The 22,816-nt window shown below is 50.8% G+C and overlaps 1 protein-coding gene across 1 annotated transcript in view; it reads right to left on the reverse strand.

Annotated features, from left to right (window-relative positions):
- Positions 1–764: 764 nt before the first annotated feature.
- LOC108570181 (GATA-binding factor C-like) overlaps positions 765–22,816 on the reverse strand; it is a 38,847-nt gene continuing 16,795 nt past the window's right edge. Inside the window, exons 4-7 of the mRNA XM_017931982.1 lie at positions 8,210–8,348; positions 2,607–2,796; positions 2,036–2,238; positions 765–912 (exon numbers count right to left, since the gene is read on the reverse strand). Coding sequence (XP_017787471.1) covers positions 886–912; positions 2,036–2,238; positions 2,607–2,796; positions 8,210–8,348 — 559 coding nt within the window. The 3' untranslated portion in view covers positions 765–885. The remainder of the gene's footprint in view (positions 913–2,035; positions 2,239–2,606; positions 2,797–8,209; positions 8,349–22,816) is intronic.

Genomic DNA, 22,816 nt, shown 5'->3' on the forward strand with positions numbered 1-22,816 from the left:
CTACTGACACACGACGCGCGCACACCGAACGATTGGACGTCGATTTTTCACGCGTACGTCGTGACAAGTGAACGAAATGTGCTCTCTCATTCTTGGTTCGCAACGAAGCTACAAACGAAGAAGAAATGTAAAGGAAGAAATGGTTTCCCTCTCGCGGTGGAAGAATCGGACAAATCGACGTCCAACGATATTGGACACGCGATAGAATTGTCTAATAAAACGATTTGAAAAAATTGCACGATGTCTCTCTGATTACACGCAGCTAGCATGGCCCACGAAGACCGATTCCTAATTTGCTTTTCCGTTTCCAAGGGGTGGAGGGGGGTTTCATACCCTTCCCGCCAATTTTCCCTCCCTTCTCGCCCAGGAATAAATTAAAAAATTATTCGCTCTCCCGTCGTCCATCAGTCTTCGAAGCCAAACACACACGCACACGCACACACACACGCTCGCGCACACACACCGCATTTACGCACGCACCTCGATAATTATTCTATGTACAGAGCATGTCTACGATCAGACTCGATTAGCAGAAGCTAGATGACTTCGTTTTGTACTTGGGGCCCGGCCACTTACGGCCCTGCCTTGTGGAAATTTTACTTTATTCTTTTTATACATATTTACAGGGACGCGAAGGGGCTAATAGTAAAAAGTGTTTATTCGACTTTTTCTTTTCCCGTTCACCTCTCTCGTGATTCGTCGCGTAAGTGCACAGAGAGAGAAAGAGAGAGAGGGAGAGAAAGAGAGGAGAAAGAGAGAGAGAGAGGGGGGAGAGACAGAGAGAGAGAGAGAGAGAGAGAGAGAGAGAGAGAGAGAGAGAGAGTTTCTCTATTACGCTAGAACGAGAGTGGTGGGCTGCGTCCTGAGCTGGTGGTCACTCGCGATTCATGTGTACTCCGATCGCCAGCCGGTCTGAAACCAGACAAACAGAACGATCGATCGATCTCCTCGTTCCAGTTTCTCCCGCGCTGAAATTCGCCGAATGCACGGGCTCGCGCTGATTCAGGATTAACACGTTGACTATTCGTACAGTTAATCAATGGAAAAGAATGAAACTTGTAGGCTGAAAGAGCAGTGTGAGAGAAATTTTCTCCAGCAAGGAAAGTGTAGAAAAAGGAGGAATTGAGAATTGATTTGTCGTAAGTAAATTGAGACCACTGTGCACTGTAAATTACACAACTATTTCGAGGAAAATGGTGACAACTTTAATCATTTTTAACGAAGTTTTTTTGTCACTCTGATCGATAGATACGAAGTAAATTATCTCCACAACGTCGATTTCAAATTTACCAAGAATTAGACACAGTAAATTGATCCGAAATTTTCGGTCGGTACTGTAGATACCTTCGTGAAATTATAGCTGAAGAAAGTAGAATGATAGAATAGAAAGATAAGATTGTGGTGAACGTTTCGAATTTGTTCTGAATTTAAAGCGATTTACAAGCTTCCAAGAACAAACCTAGCAAAAAAGATTTTATCCCCAAAATCGTTAGATTTAATATTAGAGGAGTCACATAATTTGTCCACCTCGAAGAATTTTTAAAATACGTTTTCCACGGAAAACTGTTTTATACAGGGTAGGCCACCTAATTATCTTCTCTGGTGCGGCAAAATTTTTATACGTAATTTCAATAGTTTCAAAAAACAATTTTCCTGCTCTTGCTCTCAAAAAAAAAAGAAAAAAAAAAATGAAAGGAAGTTTCACATTTGGTTTAAAATTTAAAAATCCAAGTTCGTGTAATTAAAAAAAAGCATAAAACTTTTCTTTCATCTTATTCACCCTTTGGCACCGTTTTAAATCATGTCCAAAATTTTCTTGTACCATCATAGCTAAAAAAAAATACTTAGGTGGCCTGTTTCACGTGACCCACCCGGTGTACAAATTACATCGTATTTAAGAGAAGAAATTCGAAGTTATTCAGGATGGACGATGTGACTCACCCTGTGCATTAAACGAAATAAACTAAATCGCCAGCGGTACAGTCAACGTGTTAACGCATGGATTATCCGTGGAAAATGAGAAAAGAGAACTCACCATCGCGTTCGTCGTGGCGGCCAGCTGGAGACCCTGAAGGCTGGTCATGTGGTGGGAGTGGGAATGCGAGTGAGAATGCGGGTGGATCGGCGGCGGTGCCGGAGGCGCGAACCCCTGGTGCAATCCACCGGCCACTCCAACCCCCGTGTGGTACATGTAGTGCTGCATCGCAGGGTGCATCGTGTGGTGATGCTGCGACGTGCCTGCAATACACCATTCAAACCCCTCCCTTTCATTTCCTCTTCCTTTTTACAGAGATACTCAAAGAGACTTGGAGAACATTCTATCCTAGAGTCTAGACTCTGATAGGTGGAACTTGTAGGTATATCGTCTTGGAAATGAGTTCACTCTGTCAGCTTGGAATTAATCAACCGGGGAACATTTTGTAATCGAAGAAAAACACCGAATCTCGATATTTCCGTTAAAACGGTATTTAAACGCGGAAAAATTCCAAGCCAAAAAGTATATTTCTCTAAGTGACCGATTACAGGAGAAAATGAAGATGCAATAAGGAAAGAAGGTTTATGGGATTGGTGAGGTCGTATATGGTGTGTGAAAGAGGGGTACTTACTCATGGGCGAGCCGAAGCCAGAGTGGAAGGGCTTGTTGTCGAGATCGAGGTGACCACTGGCCTTGATCATATCGCCCATGACGCCGCCGAGGCCCAGGCAGCCGCCTGCCTTCTTCTTCTTGCTCTTCGACGACAGCTTCCTGTTCCTCGTCTGAATGCCCTCCTTCTTCATCGTCAGCGGCCGGTTCACCTGCAAGAGTCCCAGCCAACAATTCGTTGAGTCGATCGGTTAGAATCTATCGCGGGATTCCAACCGCACCAAGACGCTTCGATACTCCTCGCGAACACATAATTATCCTATCTCCTCGATGTGTCCCACGTCTTCGTCTGTCTCAACGATACATCCCGCTTACCCTAACCGACGCTATCCTAATTCTGTGTTTTCGCAATTACCGCATAACCACGTCGACACGTCGAACGAAAGACGTCAAACATCGTCCCACGAATTTACTCACGAATTTAATCGTACGAAACGTTACCTCTTCTCGATCCAACTGCGAAAGAGGTTCAAAATGAGAGTGCATCGATGGTCGAAAGCAGAGAGAATAGAAGCGCCACATTTTCGCTGCGGTCGCGCATCAGGACCAATTATGCGTGCGTGTGCTTACGCGCGCGGATGCTCGCCGCGTGCAATGCTTAAGTACGAAATAACTAGGTATGCAAGTGTGGTGTGCTGTGCATCGGTGGCGGCGGCGGCGGCGGCGGCGGCGGAGGAGGAAATGCCGGCGAGGGGGAGGCGGAGAAACGCGCTTTGTAGTTGCCGCGACGTGACGCAACTGCCAACTTAAGGAAAAGGTTCCTGGTATTGCGGGATGCGCGAACCGAGGCCTCTGGAGGTGGCGGCCGAGCCATCATCCTCCCCCGTCCGCCCCCCTGCCACCCAAGCCAGACGGTCAACGACTCTTTTCGGAATTACGCAATTGCTCGAATTTGCCGAATTACCCTGGATCCCCTCTGCGACACGCTCTCTTTCGCTTCTACTCGGCGACGTATCTCCGCATTGGCATTTGGACGAGAAAAATGTAGGGAATTGGATCGTTGCTCTACGGGCTATTCTCATGTAAATTAACCGTACTAGAGTGGAATTGGAATGGGTAGAATTAAACGTTAGGCTTTACCCTAGGATCTTCATCGGTTGCATTTCGATGAGAAGAACTCTCGGATTTATTTTTATCCGAGGAAGGAAATTGAAATGTAGCCTACACAGCTGTCATCTAAAGTGGAGAAGGATATTTCTGTACGCGTTAAGGTCCAGTTTGAAATTGAAGCGACGAATCGCTAGGTTGCACACGGTAATCCGTGGTTAGAATGGAAAGAATAATTGTAAGCTTCGGTATTTTGCTTAGCGGACGGATGGAGCTTAATGAGCGGGAGGGGGGGGGGAGGAAGCGGCAGCAGAAGCACAAGGGGGAGGAAGATACGAAAGAAAGCTCGAACCGATTTGAATACAATACGAGCGGCTTTAATAGGAACCGAGCGACGAAACCGTGCTCGCGAGGTGCAAACAAAAGAGAGAGAGAGAGAGAGAGAGGAGAGGGCCGCAGAGATTCGAATGCAGATTGATGTGGTCACACACGATGCAACCGCACACCGATCGCATACGAAATCGCGCCACGAACCCATGCACCGGGTGGGGTCAATGAATGAAAGATTGGACATCTACCTTCCTGCGAATTTCCTCCCAATTCTCCTCCTTTCGATCCCCCCCTACCGTCGAAAGTACGACAAAATTGTTAAACCTACTCTCTCACGATCGGACGCTGTTCGAGAAATTGACAAACGTCGAAACACGAGTCTGCCGACGAAGAAGAATCGCGCGTAGAAGATTCAAGATTGAAATAGAACCTGTAGAATAGCTTTCGCGATATTAAAATAGAAGAAGGTATCTACACGAAAGGCTGATTGAAAAGTGTGTTGTGTTCGATCCCCATCTCAGAACTCGGCTAAAACGTTCGCAGAAGGCGGCTACTCGCGCGCAGGAATGTCTCGTAGCCGGTTCGTCGGGGGCATATCAATTGGCGGCTCTTTGCAAGCGATTTTACAACTTCCTCGCTCGACAAACAAATCTCTCTCTCTCTGTCTCTCCCCCCTCCCATACCGCAGCTGATTTATCCTGAAATCGCGCGTCGAATTAAAAGCACGTGTGAGAACACCTTCGATCGGCCCCGCGTCGCTCCAAAATTGCCTCTCTCCCTCTTATCGGTCAATCGGTCGGGCCACACGCATATACATCCAGCGTCATCTTCGAGCCGCGACGATAAAATCGAGATCCGTATCGGGAAAGACAGCGGTCCTCTGTTCGAGATCCCTCTACCAAAGGCTATTCCCGTCGCTTTTCCATTTCAAATTTAAATCTGCCTCCTTTCTTCGGAAATCTCCGCGTACCCAACCTTCTTGCTCCTCTCCAGGTGAATAACTTCTCTCCTTCGTTCGCGGTGTGCGCTTCACGTGACGGTAACGAGATGGAAAATTGATTTCGCGTCGATAGTTACACATCTCGGGGCAAGATTTACAAGGATCCAAGGATCAGACCTGATTCTCGCCAACATTCTTCAACACCCCCCGAGACAGCCAATGTTTTCAACGTATAGAAGCAGCTTTTTCTCATAGGCTGGTCCTCCTCTGGCTCGAGGAATTTCTGTTGCGCGACCCTACGAGTGACCCTGCGGGGAGAGTTCGCAGGCAGGCGAGGATTTCGAGCGTCGATTAGCATATTTCGAGCAGCCGGTAGCCACGGCGCCGAGAGCACGAATAATCCGTGTATTTTCGACTAGGTCTGTCGCGCGCGACCGTCCACGGACGGCCGCTATCGCGGCGCTCTATCTTAACGACGCCAGATCTGTCGTTCCGCGTCCCTTTCGCTCCCTCTGCCTCTCTCACTCTCTCTCTCTCTCTCTCTCCTCTCCCATTCTCTCTTTCTCGCTCTCTCTCTCTCTCTCTCTCCCTCTCCGCGGGCCGGCGTCTATCTCGAATCTCGGGACAAGACCCGGGGAACGGCCGTATACCCTGGTGGCAGGTACAAGAGAAACTGCCGGACGACGCTGCTCTCCAGATGATTGATCTCTCGCGCCCTGGACGACTTACATACTTGGTAGCCGTCGATTCTTCTCCTCTCTCCCGCGATACGATTTCGACTCGTCCAACATCCGGAATCTTTCGTTTGCTCCGTTGTTGCTCCACGCTGTTCGTGTTCGAAGCGTGACCGAGGTCCTGGTACACGAAAGGTTCATGCACTAGACTTCTCAAGGTTCATGAATTCTACACGCGTTGTATGCCCTCTGCGTTCTTTCATTTCAAAGAATTTTCTTCGTTGTTGTAAATTATTCTTCAGTTCTGTATAATGCGATCTTCTTCTCTGCGGACGAACGACGATTTCGTTGAATTCCTCGAGGAACGATCGGTGAGACTTGGAGCTAGGAGGTTTAGTTGCAGCACAGATGACTGCCATTTCGAGCACAGGTAGATTCCATTACGTTCCATCGAATTCTCGATCGGGGGAACCTTGAGGAGTGCACGGACCCCGGCTAATCCCTGCCGTCCGATTGTTCGGCCATCGACTATTCCGGGCTGGCATGCTCGTGTCGGCTTAACGTCACCCAAGACACTCGCCTATATCCCATCCTGTACAGTGTACACCCCTATACTCTCACGAGAAAACCATCAACTATTTCTCTCTCTTTCTTCCTTCAAGAATAAACTCGACTCCTGTTAACCCATTTGCAACTGCGATACCTGCTGCATTGTACACACCCGTTTGCCAAGTGTTACAATTTTCTTCGTATCGCTACCTAACGACATTTTTTCTCTACCTCGAAGCTTCCGAGAAAGAAAGAAAGGAAGAAAAAAGAAAAATTTCGGGTTGAAGAACGAGCATAGCCTATCGTAAAGCTACCCGAATTCATTCCCCCTACCCCATGAAGCACGTAGCACGGCGTCCCATGTCGCTAGGCAGCGGAAGGGCGGCCGTACGCTTAATTAATGATTACCAGGAAACGTGTCTGGCCCAGGCCTTTATACTCGGCATTAACCAGCGCGAGGATGCAGCCTCCCTCGCCCTCCCCTCAGATCCAGCCAGATAAACGTCACGAGAAAACACGCGAATTAAGCTTGGCCAACTTGTCGCCAGTTTAATAGATCGCGTATCTGGGCCTACGTGGAATACCGTGTACACACAGGGCTGTCCTAGAGAGATGGAAAAGAGAGGGCTCTCTGTTGCGGTGAGTGAGCCAGATGAAAAGGAGAGATAAAAAGCCGCGTAAATTCGGACGGACCATTTGCCCCGCGACGCGTGCATACTCGAGGGTGGGGCGAACACAGTGGGACTCATTGTGTCATCGCGGGCCAATTAGCGGACGCTCCAGACGAGTCCTTATCGCGTGATCGTGGATATATCGTATTATATACGCGCTCCTTGAACACCAGTCAGGATCGTTTCTTACAGGTTTCTCCCTTTTTGCAAAATTTCTCTCCAAGCTATTTAAACGTACGCTGTATAATACGTTTTCGGCTGGTTTTTGTTTCAATTACACTTTCCTACGGAGCGCATTAAGGAAGCCATCCTTCCGAGCGAGGAATTAGCAAGGAGGAGGCAGGCAAAGATTTCCGCGAGGCGGAAGCCCCCCAGGGGTCTTGGCGTGAAATACGCGCAAGTTCCCGAGAAAAACTCGACACGCAGGACGTCCGTTTTCCCTCCTCCCTTTGTCTAGCTGGCTGCTTCCTGTGTCACACGCCGTTGAGCACGCTCCAACAGAGAAGCGCCTCTCGAGTGGCCACCCTATCACCGACTCAGCGAATTTCACACGAAAACTCACCGTTCCCTCCTACCATAAACTCTTCCCTCCGCGAACTATACCTATACCTCGCTGTATCTACCTAGCAGAGAACAAACCTGGGCTGAAATGTAGTTTAGAAGAGAGACTGGAGTATTCTGCTACGTCGGAGATTTTACTTTTAAACGAATCCTATAGACAGGCTGCAAGACTAGCCAGAAAAATTTGGATACTCCGAATAGAGTACACGTCAGTCAAGTTAAAGCTGGTACTAATCTCGAAGCCGAGCATTTCGAACGACACGATCGTTTCCCCTCTTCGAAGCGAGCCAACAGAACTACGTGTACACACATCCTGCGAGTTTCATTGGTATCCAAAGCGTAACTAAGAATCTCCTGTCCCCAGATCAAGGAATTAGGTTCCACGGGCTAACAATGGACCTCTCTCTTTCTCCGTGAGCACGGCGACAATAGCAATCCGATATTGCGTTACGGTGGATCGGTGGCTTCGACGGTGGCCAAAAAGAACGACCTTTTGCCTCTGCTATTTGCCAAGATCTGGCTGGATCACGGTGTCCTTTGTCGGCTCTCCTAGCATATTCCCCTCACGAGAAACATTGTATCCAATGACACACGAATCTCTTTTCCTGTGTGCCTCCTCGAGAGGGTACTATTATTACTGGTTTGGAAACGTTCATTGGAAAACGGAAGTCCGTATAAAAGTTGGAGAAGTATATACGGTTGCCGAAGCGTCTTGGAGCCCGAGAAGTCCGATCGGAACGGTTCATTAGTTATCGTGGCGGGTAACAGGGGGAATGTATGATCGATTACTTACGTTGTGCAGCTTGTAGTAGAGGCCGCACGCGTTGCAGACTGGCTCCCCGGCCTGGTTCCTCCGCCAGAGCGTGGTGGTCGCGGTCTTGCAGTTGGCGCAGCTGGTGCCCGCCCGCCTCGCCGCGCTCTGCAGCGACAGTTTTGGAAAAGAAAACACACAGATATCACACCTGTTACGCGCTCGTTATTCTGGCTCCTTCGATCGGATCGCCAGTTTTCTCCTCTAACGATTGCTCGACCTTAGCTAAAAAATTTCAATTTCACAGAGGTAGGACTTCGAGGATCGTTCCAGCTGCTGAGATCGAGCAATTCAGAGACTCGCGGCATAAAACAAGAGTCTCTGTCGAATGTGAAACACGACATAAGATGTATAACTGATAATAGTTTGGGAATTTGCCGCGGAGGATCAAGAAGGATCGAAGAGGCTGAATAAAATTGCAGAATCAAGAAGCCAGAAACGGGGGGCCAGGATCGCGTGAAATCGGGCCCCTAATCCCCTGGTACCCTGGAAACGTGAACCCTACACCTGTTCCCCATTGGCAAACACTTCGCCATAGGGACAGTTACCGATTCCTCGTGATCGAACTTCCTCTCTCTGCCCCATTCACCGGCCACTTAACCCCCGGTTGCCGGGCCATTGTCGGTAGCCAGAAAGGAAGCAGAAGGGATTCCCTAATGGAAAACCGATTGAAAGCAGTTTGAGCGAAAACTTGGTCACAATGCTTCGAGCTCTCGAACTCGCGTGCGTCCACGAATATAAAATGTCCTCGCAACTGTTTTTCCCCGCGGGTCTTCCTGTTTCTCTTTCTCGCTCGCTCTTTAGAAAGAGAGATAGATAGACAGATAGAGAGAGTCCTTGAAACGGTCTCCTTTGTCCCTCTGTACAATGTACCAAGCATGTCCTTCTTTCCTGGAGAGAACAGTGAAAAACTGGCAGCTCGACAACTCCCATGTAATTCCCCGCCTAGGATCCCCGCTAGTCGTGTGCTTATTAGAGATTCCGCCTGAGGTAGTGTCAGGGTAGGAAGAATCGAGGGAAACGAAGCAACCATCAACGTGGAAGACTGTTTACTCTGTCCTGGGGAGAGCGGTGTGTAATCATGGCTTATCTGCTGGATCTTATCAGGAGCTGGCGTGTAGCAAAAGGGGTCTGCGGGGCCCCCACCGAGGAATCAATACACGGAGAGCCAGCTCATCAATATAGAGGCCCCTATCTGCTCTAGATCTTTCGCACCCTCGGTCAGCCTTTCACCTTCGGGGATGTACAGTCGCCTCGGAGTCCTCCTTCTCCCTCTCTCCCCCTCTAATGGTTATTAAACGAGGCTGAACCATCAGGCTCTATAACCTTTCGGTTCTTCCGTTTTCACTGTTCGATCAGAAATTAATAAGAAAGCAAAAGAAGTAGGAGAGAGAGTAAGAGAGGGAGGAATGCTGGATGTGTTCAATTTGGAGAGTGACGCGAGAGCGACACGAAGGATGCGAAAGAGGAGCCGAAGGAAAAAGGGGCGGCAAGAAGCTCGACAGGAAATAAAAGCACGACTCCAGAGAGGGACCAGCTCTCAGGCCGCAGGGAGCACGGGAGGGTCGGAGGGAAACAGTCGAGGAGCAGCGGCCAGAAGGAGAGACAAACTGACGTGGCTGGGCCTGGAGACGAGCAAAACGAGATAATAAGGGAACAAGACCGGCAGAAAAATCGAATCGAAATAAAAGGAGGATATAGAAAGAGAGAGAGAGAGAGAGGGACGGGCCACCGGGGGCAAAACGAACGAGAGGAGAGAAAACGTAGATGGCCACGAACTTCAGAAATGTCATATCCGTCAGTGTCCACGCCGGTAACCGGTTGTCCCCACCCCTCTGTCACGGCAATTACACGGCCAATCGGTGCCCTTCGATTCACAGACACTCCTACTACACTCGGCAATTCCACGATTTCTACTTCGTCTTGCCCATCTTCTTCTTCCTCTTCTTCTTTCTCCTCTTCTGCGATTAATAATTCCTCGGATTTGAAGAAGAAGAAGAAGACTTTGCCCCGTGGAGCCAGATCGATCCAGGACTCGCCCTTTTACCGCACGAGCTCGATCATCCGCAGGAGGATCTAATCTACGCCGGTAGGATCGCGGAGAAAAAGAGGAGAGCGGGAGGGCGGTGTGTGAGATCCTTCGGAAACCGGATCGTACGTGACTCGGGACGATTTTTCAAAGTTAATTGCCAGCGAGTTATCGATCGGCCGTGACAGACGGCGCGGGAGTAATTATTACTGTTCCCTCGGCTCTGCTCCAGTATCCGAGTGACTCTCCTCCGGACGGAGCCCTTCCTCGATTTCTCGGAACCGCTTGCATAATAGCCGGTCATCGAATCGGGGCCCAAGCCGCCGCCGCGCGTGTCACTCTCGATCGATACACCCGTCGCGCACCGTTACACTCGCGCCTCGATAAATCTTCCGACGGCTCGGCCTCCTATCTCCCTCAGCCCCTCTATCCTAACCCTTCGACGACGATTCCGCGAACAGCCTCGCGATTCGGTGGATCCACGATAAAAGGAGCACTGTGAGCTCGTTAATCACCGTATCGGGTTAATTAATAACGCTTAATAGCCTGACAGACGCATCTTGCGCGGCGAGTACCTCTATCTGTGTCGGCAGCTTCACTTCCCTTTCCTCTTCTAACTCTTCTCTACTTGTACACTCACGACGAGAGCGATCGCTTCGAAATTGCACGGAATTTCTTGGACGAACGATTAGGAAGTGTCTCCACGTGTGTCGTCTGTTCGATTAGGCTCGAGAGAGAGAGAGAGAGAGAATTGAGAATGGTGGAAGGAACGAGAGCATTTTATTTATTCATCCCCCCCAAGCAGGGAGAGCGAAGCTGCATCGGCATACGAGCAATTTGTATCCCGATGAGAGAACAATGTTTGTATCGAGGTTGTATCGGCGCACTCCCTCCGCTTCTAGTCACGTTTTAGTCAAGGATACACGGAGATCGTTATCGGGGCTACGCTCGTAAAACGATCGTTTACTCGTACTCGTACGGACCGGCCGGAAAAGTCTCGATCTCCCCGGCCTGGTAATCCTCCGATTTACAGCAATTCTCTTTGAAAACAATGGGAGGGGCATCGATTCGACGCGCGGTTCCCTCGCGGCGAGCCGGAGCAGAGCGGCGCGACCGGGGCCCTGATTTTATTTTAATTGCGTTTCCGATCCTACCTGCACGCCGCGCTGATATACGCGATAATTTATGCCCGGTGATTTCAACCGAGGAAACATTGTGTCTGCATACTCTCTCTCACTTTTTATATATATATATATAAAATATATATCTTTTTATGTGTATAGCTTTATATATTTCGAAAAAGAATACTCCCGTCAAAAGGAGTTTCCCGAAATCCTGGCCGATCCGAGAGCCCCCGCGAAACCTGTTATACCAGGGCCAATTATCGTACATCGTTGCCTGCGAGCCAGCCAACTCGAGACTACGTGGCCAGCGTTCGGGCAAACCGTTCGATATATAGACGAGCGCACACACCAGGCGTCGTACGCCTACTGCACTTATATGCAACCGCAGCCGCGCATATTATAATGTACCGGTGGTACCGTGCAGCCTGCGCGCTTGTGACTGTGACAAGCAGTGGTACCACATTCCTAACACTAGCGCGCTCGACCCGCTCTCGGTGCACCTTCTCCTTCCCCTTTTGTCTACCTCGCTCCCTCCGACCCCGTGCCTCGCCCCTGGCCCGTCCTATCGCGTTTTCCGCTCCTCCGTCTCGAGCTCGCCGGGCCCACAGAGAAGGATACAAGCCTGGCGCGAGGATTCGTGCAACAGGACTTTTTCCAACCTACACTCCTCTTCTCCCCTTTTCTCTTTTTTTTTTGTCCACCTCCAAAACTATCATATATATGTATATAGCTGCTGCCTTGACGAGGTCGTGTGAAAATCGTGGCTGTTGCCAGCCACGTGAACGCGGTCAGATTCGTTCGATTAATATTAATGAATCCCCCCAGCACCCCGCCGCCGCCCCATAATACACGACGACACTTCGGAGGAAGAACAAGCTTTTCCACAACCGGGACAGTTTCTTTCGTTCGAGGAAGTTCCACGCGCTGTACGTTCGATCTCGCCGTTGAAATCGATCCAGGGAGAGCGTGTGCACGCGTTCCACGAACCGCGTCACGGGTTCTCATGTATCGACAGCGCAACAGGAGGGAGTTGCGGGAGCGTGTGGCGTGCGCTAGCCGGCCAATCTATATGATAAACAGCCTAGTTACGCGGACACGCGTGCACAACCCGACGTTCAATAAGTCGGCTAAGACGAATGCGCTCGGCTCCGGTGTCACGCAGGTGACCATCCCAACCGACGGATTCTATCTTCGTAAAACCGCGGCAAGGTGGCCACCCCTTCGTCTGGCCATCCCCGTTCGGCAAAACGAACGAAGGAACATGCGGACACAGTTGATCCGGTGGTGAAAATAGAGCAAAGATATAGGTGGAAAATTTCTCGAGATCGCACAGGATTCAATTAATTCCTTAATTAGTTCTCCTAACCGAATAAATCCAGCACGATGGAACGAGGGGATTTATCGTTATTGCGAGCCAGCCAGTATTTTCTGGCCAGGGCTCGTTTAATGCCACGCCGTTTTCTACGGCTCGTTGCTATTCCGGAGAAGCCGGGATGAGACATTGAACAGACCTTGGTCCGGCCAGGCAACCTTTCACTCATCTTCCATCCGCTCGACGCGCCACGCAGAACACGCGCGCGGATCGACGTGGCAAACGATTTTCACCGCGAGCAGGCACACGCGAGCGCGCCCGCACATACACACACACGCGCCGTGACGTAGCCTGGCCACGCCGCAAAGACCCGACTCTCTGCCTTTCTAATCACTCCGACCACCGACCAGCCTTAATTCGTCATCGTGGTTTCCACCTTGGAATTGCCTAGGAACTCCTACCTCCTAGAGGTCAGGGGAATCCACGGTGGAAAGAACTTTCGTCCTACGTCGTTCCTTCCACCCGCAATTCCACCATTAACAACTTCACTTTCCCTGCGATCGAACGGTCGGCGATCTAGCAAGAACTTTATCGCCGACACGCGACAATTCCACGTTTCGTGAAAGTTTCCACTCAAGATGGTCGCCTTGCAGACTCGAAAACCAGAGAGCTCGAAGAAAGAAACAGAAGAGGCGAGAGACGGCGAAGGACCGAGAGGGGTAGGGGCTAGGGAGCGAGGAGTGAAAGAGAGGAAGGGTAAGAACGGGGACACGGTGAATTTATTTAAATTGCGAGCAATGTTCCAGCGTGTTCAGCAGCTTCTTCTGGGCCGGCGCAATCGAAATCGAGCAAAACGAGCAGCAAAGCGTGCTGGATCGCCGGTTTATATATATAAGGCGGGGAGAAGTCGAACGGTGGGTCGCCCCGTGGGACAACGCCACCGAGCCACCTCCGCCTTTATTCCTCCCTGCCGTGAGTTTTTTCTCCTCTTTTCGACACTCCGCAGTTCCGTTTAAACGACACGAACCGAGAGAACCACGAGAAAAAGGAGGAACGCGAAGAATCCCCCCGCCGCCGCCGCCTCCCTATCCGAGTCCACCGCTCCGTGGAATTGCCGTATGTATATGAAGGTTATAAGAGTACACGGCGTACGGTAGTGGCGATTTTTCTCGACCGGCCACAGAGTAACATCATTAAATAGATACCCAGAAGCCATCGAGCAGGTTTCCGGCTTACGCGTGCTGTGCACCGCTTGATTACACCGGTCCGAAGAGAACACCGTATCCGCCTCGCCTCCTCTCTCGCGTCCCATTATTAATTGGATCGCAACGCGGAACTAACAATTATACCTTCGATTTTTCGTCTCCCAGGCCACGACGATTTATCGACGGAGAGTCTGACCAACGGAGAGCAGCTGATCGACGCGAACCTGCGAGGGAAGAGATGCTTCTTTTCTCGCGAATCTCGCTCAATCTCTCTCTCTCTCTCTCTTTGCTTTGGCAAGGGAAATTACGGCGCAGAAACGCGGGCAGTCACGGGGACGTAACGGTACGTGTCGAAGCAACGAAATAAAGCAACCGGTAATTAGTTGGCGTCGTATGGAATTCTCATACCAACGGCGAACCTACTAATTGCAATCAGTTCAGAAGCTCGTTCTCGTCTTTCCGTTCCTTTCCTGTCACGTCTCCGCGCTCGAGTACTCTCTCTCTCGCTCTTTAAACGGAGAGTTTCGCCCGAAAGTTCGAGAGTTCAAAGATCCTTTTTCGGGAATTGCGTGTCACGTACGTATGTGGCGCGTATTTTGCGGGATGAGGCTGTGGTATACGCAGTTAAGTACTCTCTCTCTTTCTCTCTCTCTCTCGCTCTTTAAACGGAGAGTTTCGCCCGAAAGTTCGAGAGTTCAAAGATCCTTTTTCGAGAATTGCGTGTCACGTACGTATGTGGCGCGTATTTTGCGGGATGAGGCTGTGGTATACGCAGTTACGGTTCGGGTGTAAATTGCAGCGTAAATCGCGGCCTGTTATTCGACGGAGGGAGCGCGAGGGAACTGGAGTAGAGAGAGCGAGACGGAGCGAGGGGACGCGGAGAGCACGGCCAGCTTTATGGAGCGCGAGATGATTTACGGGGCGATAGTTGAAAACAACTCTCGCGGATCAAAGGACGTTTAAATTACTGCATCTTCCACTTGCCTCTAACTGCTACCATGCGCCAGACAATGGGTTAATAACGTGAGCCTGGGAGAGCGCCGCGCCGTGCTTTCCTCGCTACCTCGGGGAAACGATTACGATCTTTTCTCTCCCCCCCTTTTTTTCCACTCTCCTACACCTGAAATTCCTCCGCATTGTATTCTCTAACCTCCAGAATTTTTACTTTATCGATATCTGCGCTCCAACCTGACGCAATTCCAGCGAAACTCCGTTACGACAATTCCGACAATTCCTTACGCCCGGACAATTCCAGGCGACTTCGTCGCCGGTAGTCCTTGAATCTTTGGAAAATTAGTCAGCACCGCGAAGATTTCCGTGATTCGGAGCAGCGCCAATTAGAATGAAGAAACCGCGGGACAGGAGGAATTGCTGCGAAAGAAGGGACGACGGCCGCGACGGCGGCGCAATTAAGGTCAGCTCTTTATGCACTCAACGAGGTGACACGAGATTCATTATAGTTTTCCCGAGATGGCGCGAGAGTTCGCGGCTCGTTCAGCTGCCTAAACAAACATAAAGCTCCGCCGGTCCGTTCGTTAATTATTACGCCAGCAGGAAGCGGCGCCGGCACGATCGACCGGCCCGCCACAATGCCGCCAGTTACACCAGGATGCGTTCAAATGCATCCCATTCGCACGTGTGCACCTCTATATGGGACACGGGCATTAAGGTCGCATACTAAACTGTGAATTAATTTACCCAAGATTCGATACTCTTTTCTCGTCGCGACTTCTACAACGGAATAACCGGTGAATAACGCGGTAGACCGGGCATAGGTGGAGACGACGCGACGCATGGAACAAAAGTCCCACGGGGCAAGGAGGAGGAGGGTGAATTATGGCGGGCCACCCCTTCTACGCGCGCACAATGCATAAAGCACGCGTCCGTGCGTCCCGTGGTCGCGATTCACCTCTCGAAACTCGATTTATGACTCCGGCTCAACTGCTGGAGGCCGCCGCCCGGCCAATGGACCCGTTCCCCCAACCTACAACCGCGATTCCTCCTTCGCAATTACCGCGCTTCGGCGAAACCAGGCCTACAAATAACCCTGCAAATTGGCCGAATCCCGCGCGGAAAAGATTCTAGCGTCCTCGATCGTTGCACCGAAAGCTCGGCAACTTGGTGGAATTGCGACGAAAACTGCGAGACTTGAAACCGTACGGTTCTATCGGCGGTTCGTAAATTTGGAATTGCGGCGATACCGAGATGGTTGCTCCACGAATCCTCCGACACGGTGTCCGATCGTTACACGACCGGTATGAAAAGTTGGAATTGCGATGATTTAGAGGTGGCAATTCCGCGAACAGCGTGACACAGAATGTCGGTGGCTCGATTTCAGCCTCCACGGCGGCGCGCATGCGGCTTTCCGCAAGGATAGCCATCTACAATTCAAGGCGTTACAAGTAAACGGTCCCGACGCGGCATAAATCTCCGCCACGGCTCGATCTTTCAATACCGAGCTTCGTTCGACACGGATTTCCACGTATTCTCCCAGCAGCTAGCCACCTTCCTTCCACCTTGATCTTTTCCCTCGTGGAGCAGGTGAAGCTTGCGCAATTCAAATTCCAACGACGAATATTCGAGTCCCCGTCGTCGTCTTCTCGTTTCGAGAAGTTCCTTTCCAGATTCGTCAACGATCTTTTCTACTTTCCTGCAGTTCGCCCATCGCCACTGGCGTGTTATTTTTAAATTCACAGAGGCGCGTACACGTCGTTCGATTTGAATAGATACCGTTTTCCTCGCATGTGGAGAATTAGAATATTGAGATCGAGCGAATTCTGAGGCGGCTGCAACAGCAGCGGCCACCTTAGATTACCAAGTGAAATTCCAACGGATCACTGTCCCCGCTGCTCGTTGACTTGCAAAAAAAAAAAAGAAAAAAAGAACGAAGAAAGAAAGAAAAAGGAGGAGAAAAATGGACACGCGTTAAAGCGTTCTCGAAACGGGGGCGGGGGGCTCGAGAAACGTCTCGAAGAGGTAATGATCCCGCAAAACGGTGGCTTATTGAAACGGCGTGGCGCAAGGCGACGCGGGATAATTGCGATTCGCCGGCCGTAATCCGCAGTTAGATAATATACGGTATGATAGGATGGCTGGCAGGCCGGGCAGCCGATTACCATACACTCGGCTCGCGTGTAGACACGTGTAGACACGCGTGTGTGGTCCCCCACAGGCTCACGGAGGCCCGATGCCACTTTAATGGCATCATCATCCTCCTCGTTTCACGGCCTCAAACACTATGTTACGCGATTCCATTGACTTAACTGATTTCTGTAATTTTGTAATTAACGAGCCGCGTCCAGGGCGAATAAATCCTCCGATCGAGCCGCCACGCCGATCGGATGTCGTTTCTTACGCTAACGATATCGTTAATGCCGGCTCGCGCTGAATATTCAGCTCGTTCCACGGAATCTGTAACGCGAGGATGCTTCGTGACACTTTTTTCTCTCTCTCTTTCTCCTCCACTTTCCTTCCTTTTCTCTTGCTTTTCTCGTTCGATTTGCCGCGGGGACATTTGCAAGTGAAATGCCGGCCGATTAAGGACCCGCCGAATGCTCTCGATTATCGTTCGACCAACATTAGCCGCGCCGCTGGAAAATTAAAATACTCCTTTCCACGACGTCCGCGTGAAAAACGACGCGAGACAAGGCCATTAATCGCTCTACGAGAGGACGTACAACTTCTCGCGGATATGCGAAAGATCGCCGGTGATCGATAACGAGCTAATGTCGTCATCGACGTCGCGGCTATGCACCGGGAACGTCGTCGAATTTTCGCTCAGAAGGGACCTCGAACTCCAACACCGGCGAGACAGCAGGAGAGAATTTATATCCGGAATTCCACGTGGAGAGCATGGAGAAAAAATGTGATTCGCCGTGGCTGAAAGGATATACCACCTATATACGGCGTAGGAGACAGTTTGCTGAAGATCGACCGATGAGTCTGAAGGCTGTACGCGATAAATGGCATCGCCTCGGGCGAAATATGAATATTCGATGGAATTGGCCGAGGGGAAGGGGTCCGATCCGGCGAGCTCGATCAAAGGAAAATGGGGATCGTCAAGGGTGAAAATCGATTCTGGCACGGCGAGTACCTGCATATCGGCCGGGAGAAACCGCGTGTTAAGTGTGTTAAGTGTGCTCTAGTGAACTTTTAGTCACGGCCACACCCAGCCTCCGTCCGAGGCAAGGCTGGACCTCTTACACACACCCACACTCGGCCGTGTACTTTCGTCCGGGCGTATCCGATGTACCGGGTGGTCAACGAAGAATGGCCAAACACCTCTTGCACACCTCGAGACTGTTCGTAGAAGGAAAGCGGAAGATTCGAAGGAAAAAGCGTCGCGTCGATTAGAAAATGGAGAACCTCCAAAGTGCGAGAAAGAGAGAGAGAGAGAGAGAGAGTAGCGACATTGGGTACGATAACGAGAATCGTTATGCGCTCGAATTAAAATCAATTCCCGTTATCAGAAAATTGCAATGTCGTTTTACCGGCTATTACAAGGTAGAAGGCGATTAACGTGAGCGACAAGATCACCCAAACGGTAATTGAAAATCGTAGCCGGCTGTAGCGCGATGATTTCCCGGCACGGCCGTCGATCGTGACAAATTGCTCGATCCAATTAGAGGCGTTTTTCTCTTCTTTCCGGCGCGGCGGCCGCGGTGGCGACGACGACGATGTTGCGAGAAAAAATGATCTCGTCGAGTAGTGCTCGGCGTTACTTTCGATCGACCGTTAATCGTTTCACCTCCTTCACGAGCGTCATTATCGCTGTATATTAATGCACCGCGCTCAGGTGAACGTTTACTCGTTAAAGGCTCGCGCGTACGGAGGCTGCTGTTTCCCCTGGAAACGAGATCCTCCCGTACACAGGAGCTTCTCAAAACGAGAATTCCCCGTATGTAGTTCACGATCACCTGCCTTTTCTTCTTCTCCTCTTGGTTTTTCGTGAAAGCGTCTCAGGGGTGAAAACTCCAAGGTGGAATCCTGCGAGAGACCAACGGGAGACACGCGAGAAAGTCCAGAGAGGCAGTGCATTAATTACGTCACTGGACAAAACTTCGCCACCGCCGACGCGCAGAACCCTCTCTGTCTCTCTTCTTGCCCCGTGGAGTACACGTGCGTCCTTGTTCGTGCACGTGCGCGTTCGTGTGCGACACGTAGCCGAGCAATGGACGAGTGTGCTCCTATCCAGGTGTGTTACGCCGCCCGTGTGTGGCATTTAAGTCGCTTTACAACGCTCCCAAGCTTGCTCAGACACCTAGTAACTAGGCTGCTTGCTTCCTCCCTGACGGAGCCTAAATTCTAGCCATCTCATGGCCTGTATTTCAAGCGTACCCTGCTACTACCGAGCCATCTCGACCTTCCGAACAGCCAAATTCTCGGAGATTCGAGGAGACTTCGGGAAACCTGAGCTACGGAAAAAGATCGCAGAGCCTAGATGAGTACAAACTTGCGGGCAGCCTGTGTTGTCACTCTTGTCGTATAAATAGGCGAAATATTGAAGAGTAGGGGACGAGGAACGCCAATCATCCGCGAGATCGAGCAAGTAACTCAACGCCGTCGTCGCGGGCAAGTGGTTACGAGGCGCGCGCGTACACGTAAAACCGTGTACAGGTAAATATATCGCAAGTTTGTCGTGTATAAGCGTGGCACGGATTGTGCAATCGGGCTGTACGCACGTCAGACAATATACAACGAGCCGTGCCGACAACGGGACAGGATTGAATATCCTGTTCGGGCTTATTGGGGCAAGGTGGCCAGCCTTGCCACTTTGATACCGGTATCACTCTCTGATAGCGCTACGCTCCATCTACGACGGTCTATCGAAGCGAGCGAGAAAACGAACGTCGAACCGAGATATATCGGTCGACAGATTGAACGACCGGCGAAAACTAGGCGGACCGTACCGAAAAACCGTGAAATTAAATAGGAAGGAAGATATGTATGTATGTATACCTATGTTCCAGGTAGAACACACGATCCATGGAATGATTTATCGAATCTATATTAAGCATCCGCCTGCATCGGTGGCTTACGTAATTCGACGTGTACAGCGGCGCACGTTGTGCACGGTCTGGGTCGATTTAAATTTCTAATGCGCCGAATAAAAAGTGGCCGCGGAAAGCCGGAAAACGCGCCGCGTTTCCACGCGTCCACCATTCATCAGCTCCGTCATTTTTCCCTCCCCCCCGCCCTTCTATACTGATTTTTCGAGCGCATTAAGCATACACACACACACACACACACAAACGTGCACACTCTTCTGGTCACTACGTTATTTGTTCGGTCAACGATCACGAGATTAGTCCTGGTAATTATTCAACCGCTGTCATCCGAGGTGGCTCGTGACGATCCGTCTTGGCTTGTCACGTTCGGCCAGGTTAATTATATTAAACCGTGTTTTCTCGAGGGTTGTACCTCTGCACACACACACATGCACGCACACAAGCAGAAATGTCGCGACATATACACAGACAGAGGATTTTCCACAGAGTCCTATACGAGAGTTTTCTCGCTGGCCAGGCTATTATAATTGTTAATGTGAGGAAAAAATACACGCGCATCGTCCTTGATTCCTGCCGTCGGCAAAAAACGCTCGATAATTATGTATTCTCGATCGTGTGGCTCGAGCCGCACAGCAGACGTACGGCGGCGGCGAGAGGGGAAGGGAGGGCACGAGGACGAAAGGAGAGAGAGACCCGGTCAACATTTACCATACGCTGTTGCGGCCCGCAACAACAATAGAGACAACATAATGACGCTATAAATAAATAATAATGCCACGGTCTAAGCGCGGTAGAAAGGCTCTTTGTTGCACACGGCGTACCCACTTGCCTCGCGTTTATTATTCCGCGGCATGGCCACGCTCCAACGAGCACGGATCGTGGAAAAAGAAGCGGTCGTTCCGCCGAAAAATTGCAAGGTTCCTCCGGCTTACGCTCGGCCGATCTACTTCGGCCAGTTTAATTGGAGACTGGAGAAAGTCTGCTTGGGCGCAGAAAATGAGAGAAAATTCAGTTGGCGTACTTATACACGACAACGGTCCCTCCCTTTCTTTCGTCGTAAAACTCGTTGAGCGGTGAAAACGCGAAAATTATACCCGCGCGATGAAAATTTTCGCGACAATACCACGACCAGCTGGAATGTAGAAGTCACTTGCTTTTCCACCGGTTTTAATATTCAAGGCTCGATACAGGCACGTGAGCAATACCGTTTATTATTTATGTAAGAGTAATGGGCGAATTGGACGATTAATCGAGCTGAATCAGCCTTACCGCGGCTAGCTGAACTGTTCGCGAGCCGAGAATTCCACACGAACTTCCCTAGACCGGAGAAGAAAGTCTCGAATAATATAGAACTCGATGCACACAATGTTCGAGAATCGAAAGGCGACGGAGAGTAACGGCGAGGTATAAAATGTGCTCCAAAGGATACAGATTGGCCGTCCTAATGAGCCAGAGGCGTTTTTTTCTATCGGCCGTAATTTATATCGGCCACGCTTATCGGTGTACACGTGTAGCTACGTACTGCACGGGCTTCGATAGACGTTTTAATGACGAGAATGGCGAGTGTATCTCACAAGTGAAGCCCATGACTGTCTATACGCGTCTACGTTGCCGCGATAAATTACGTAGAGCCGCGGTTAAGGCACCGTCATCGCTTAGGATACCACTTCCGAGTCCTTAGAACCAGCATTTCCAACATTTTCCGAGAACATAGGCTACCGTGGACCTAAATTTCAGTAGAATTAGGTTCCTAGAGGGGCTGGGCTTCCGTCGACCCAACTTTCCACAGATCCGATAGATCTAAGCTTTCAAACGCCCAAGTTCTTAGAGGCCTAGGCTTCGGCGGACTAAGGTTTCAGGGGACCTTGCCTTCGATGGCTTTCAATTTGCGTAGACACTAGTACACTCCTGTACAATGAAATTTGTCTTGCAAAGAGCTAAGGTTAGGTGGTGATCCGAAACAGAGGGTGGGAATTCGACGACAAGACGCGTCGCGTTCGAGTTTAGAGCGGTCGTCACGCCGTTTATCCAGCCGCGCGACTAATCGCCGGGACAGGCGTGAGCGAGCGCGAGCACGCGCTCGCTTATCGCTGGAAATTGCCGGTGCGCCTACGTGTTCGCGTGCGCGCCGCGGGACAGACCGATAAATAACGGCCGCTCCCGCGCACTCTTCCCTTCCCCTCTCTCTCTCTCTCTCTCTCTCTCTATACTTTCACGATATTTCAACAGGAACGTAACTACGTTTTTTGCCCGGTTGATTACGGTATATACCAGACAGTGACAAGCAAATCGCGTTGCTTAATTGCTCGCTGCTCTCCTTCGCGGTTTTTGTCCCTTTAATGGCCACACGGTCGCCAGGTGAACGTATTATTTCCTCGGAGTTGCCACGTTCAGCAGCCATGCACCTGACGAGTCCTTCGATACTCATTCCAGCCTGGCGATTCGATCGAAAACAGTGCCGACGAGGAGGTGAAGTCGAGGAACTATCGGCGTCCGGACGCCATGCGCCCAGGGCAAACGCGGGCATTGGTCGGCGCCAAGCGTCTGCGCGGCCCTCCGTATTGACTTTGCACCCTCCGACCCTCTCCATTCCGCTCGCGCACACGCTCACGCACACCCTCGCACCGATGCCCGCCGAACAAAGAACGAACATGGGGGAATACGCGAGAGGGGAGGACACAAAGGAAGGTGACTCGGTTCACGGGTAACGCACGAAAGCCACCAGAAGAGAGAGAGAGAGAGAGAGAGTGGAAAGAGGTGGAGGACTACACGCGAGGCGAGTGTCTTACAATTGATTTTCACGCCAGTTTGATTTATTCGACCGCGCCACCGGCAGCCGCGTTTTTCGTGCCCGCGGGCTCCGGCGATGGAGGAGCCAGCCAACCAGTCGGCCTACACCACCCCCGTGCCT

Source organism: Habropoda laboriosa, unplaced genomic scaffold (genome assembly GCF_001263275.1).
Source record: "Habropoda laboriosa isolate 0110345459 unplaced genomic scaffold, ASM126327v1 scaffold80, whole genome shotgun sequence".
Taxonomy (NCBI): Eukaryota; Metazoa; Arthropoda; class Insecta; order Hymenoptera; family Apidae; genus Habropoda; species Habropoda laboriosa.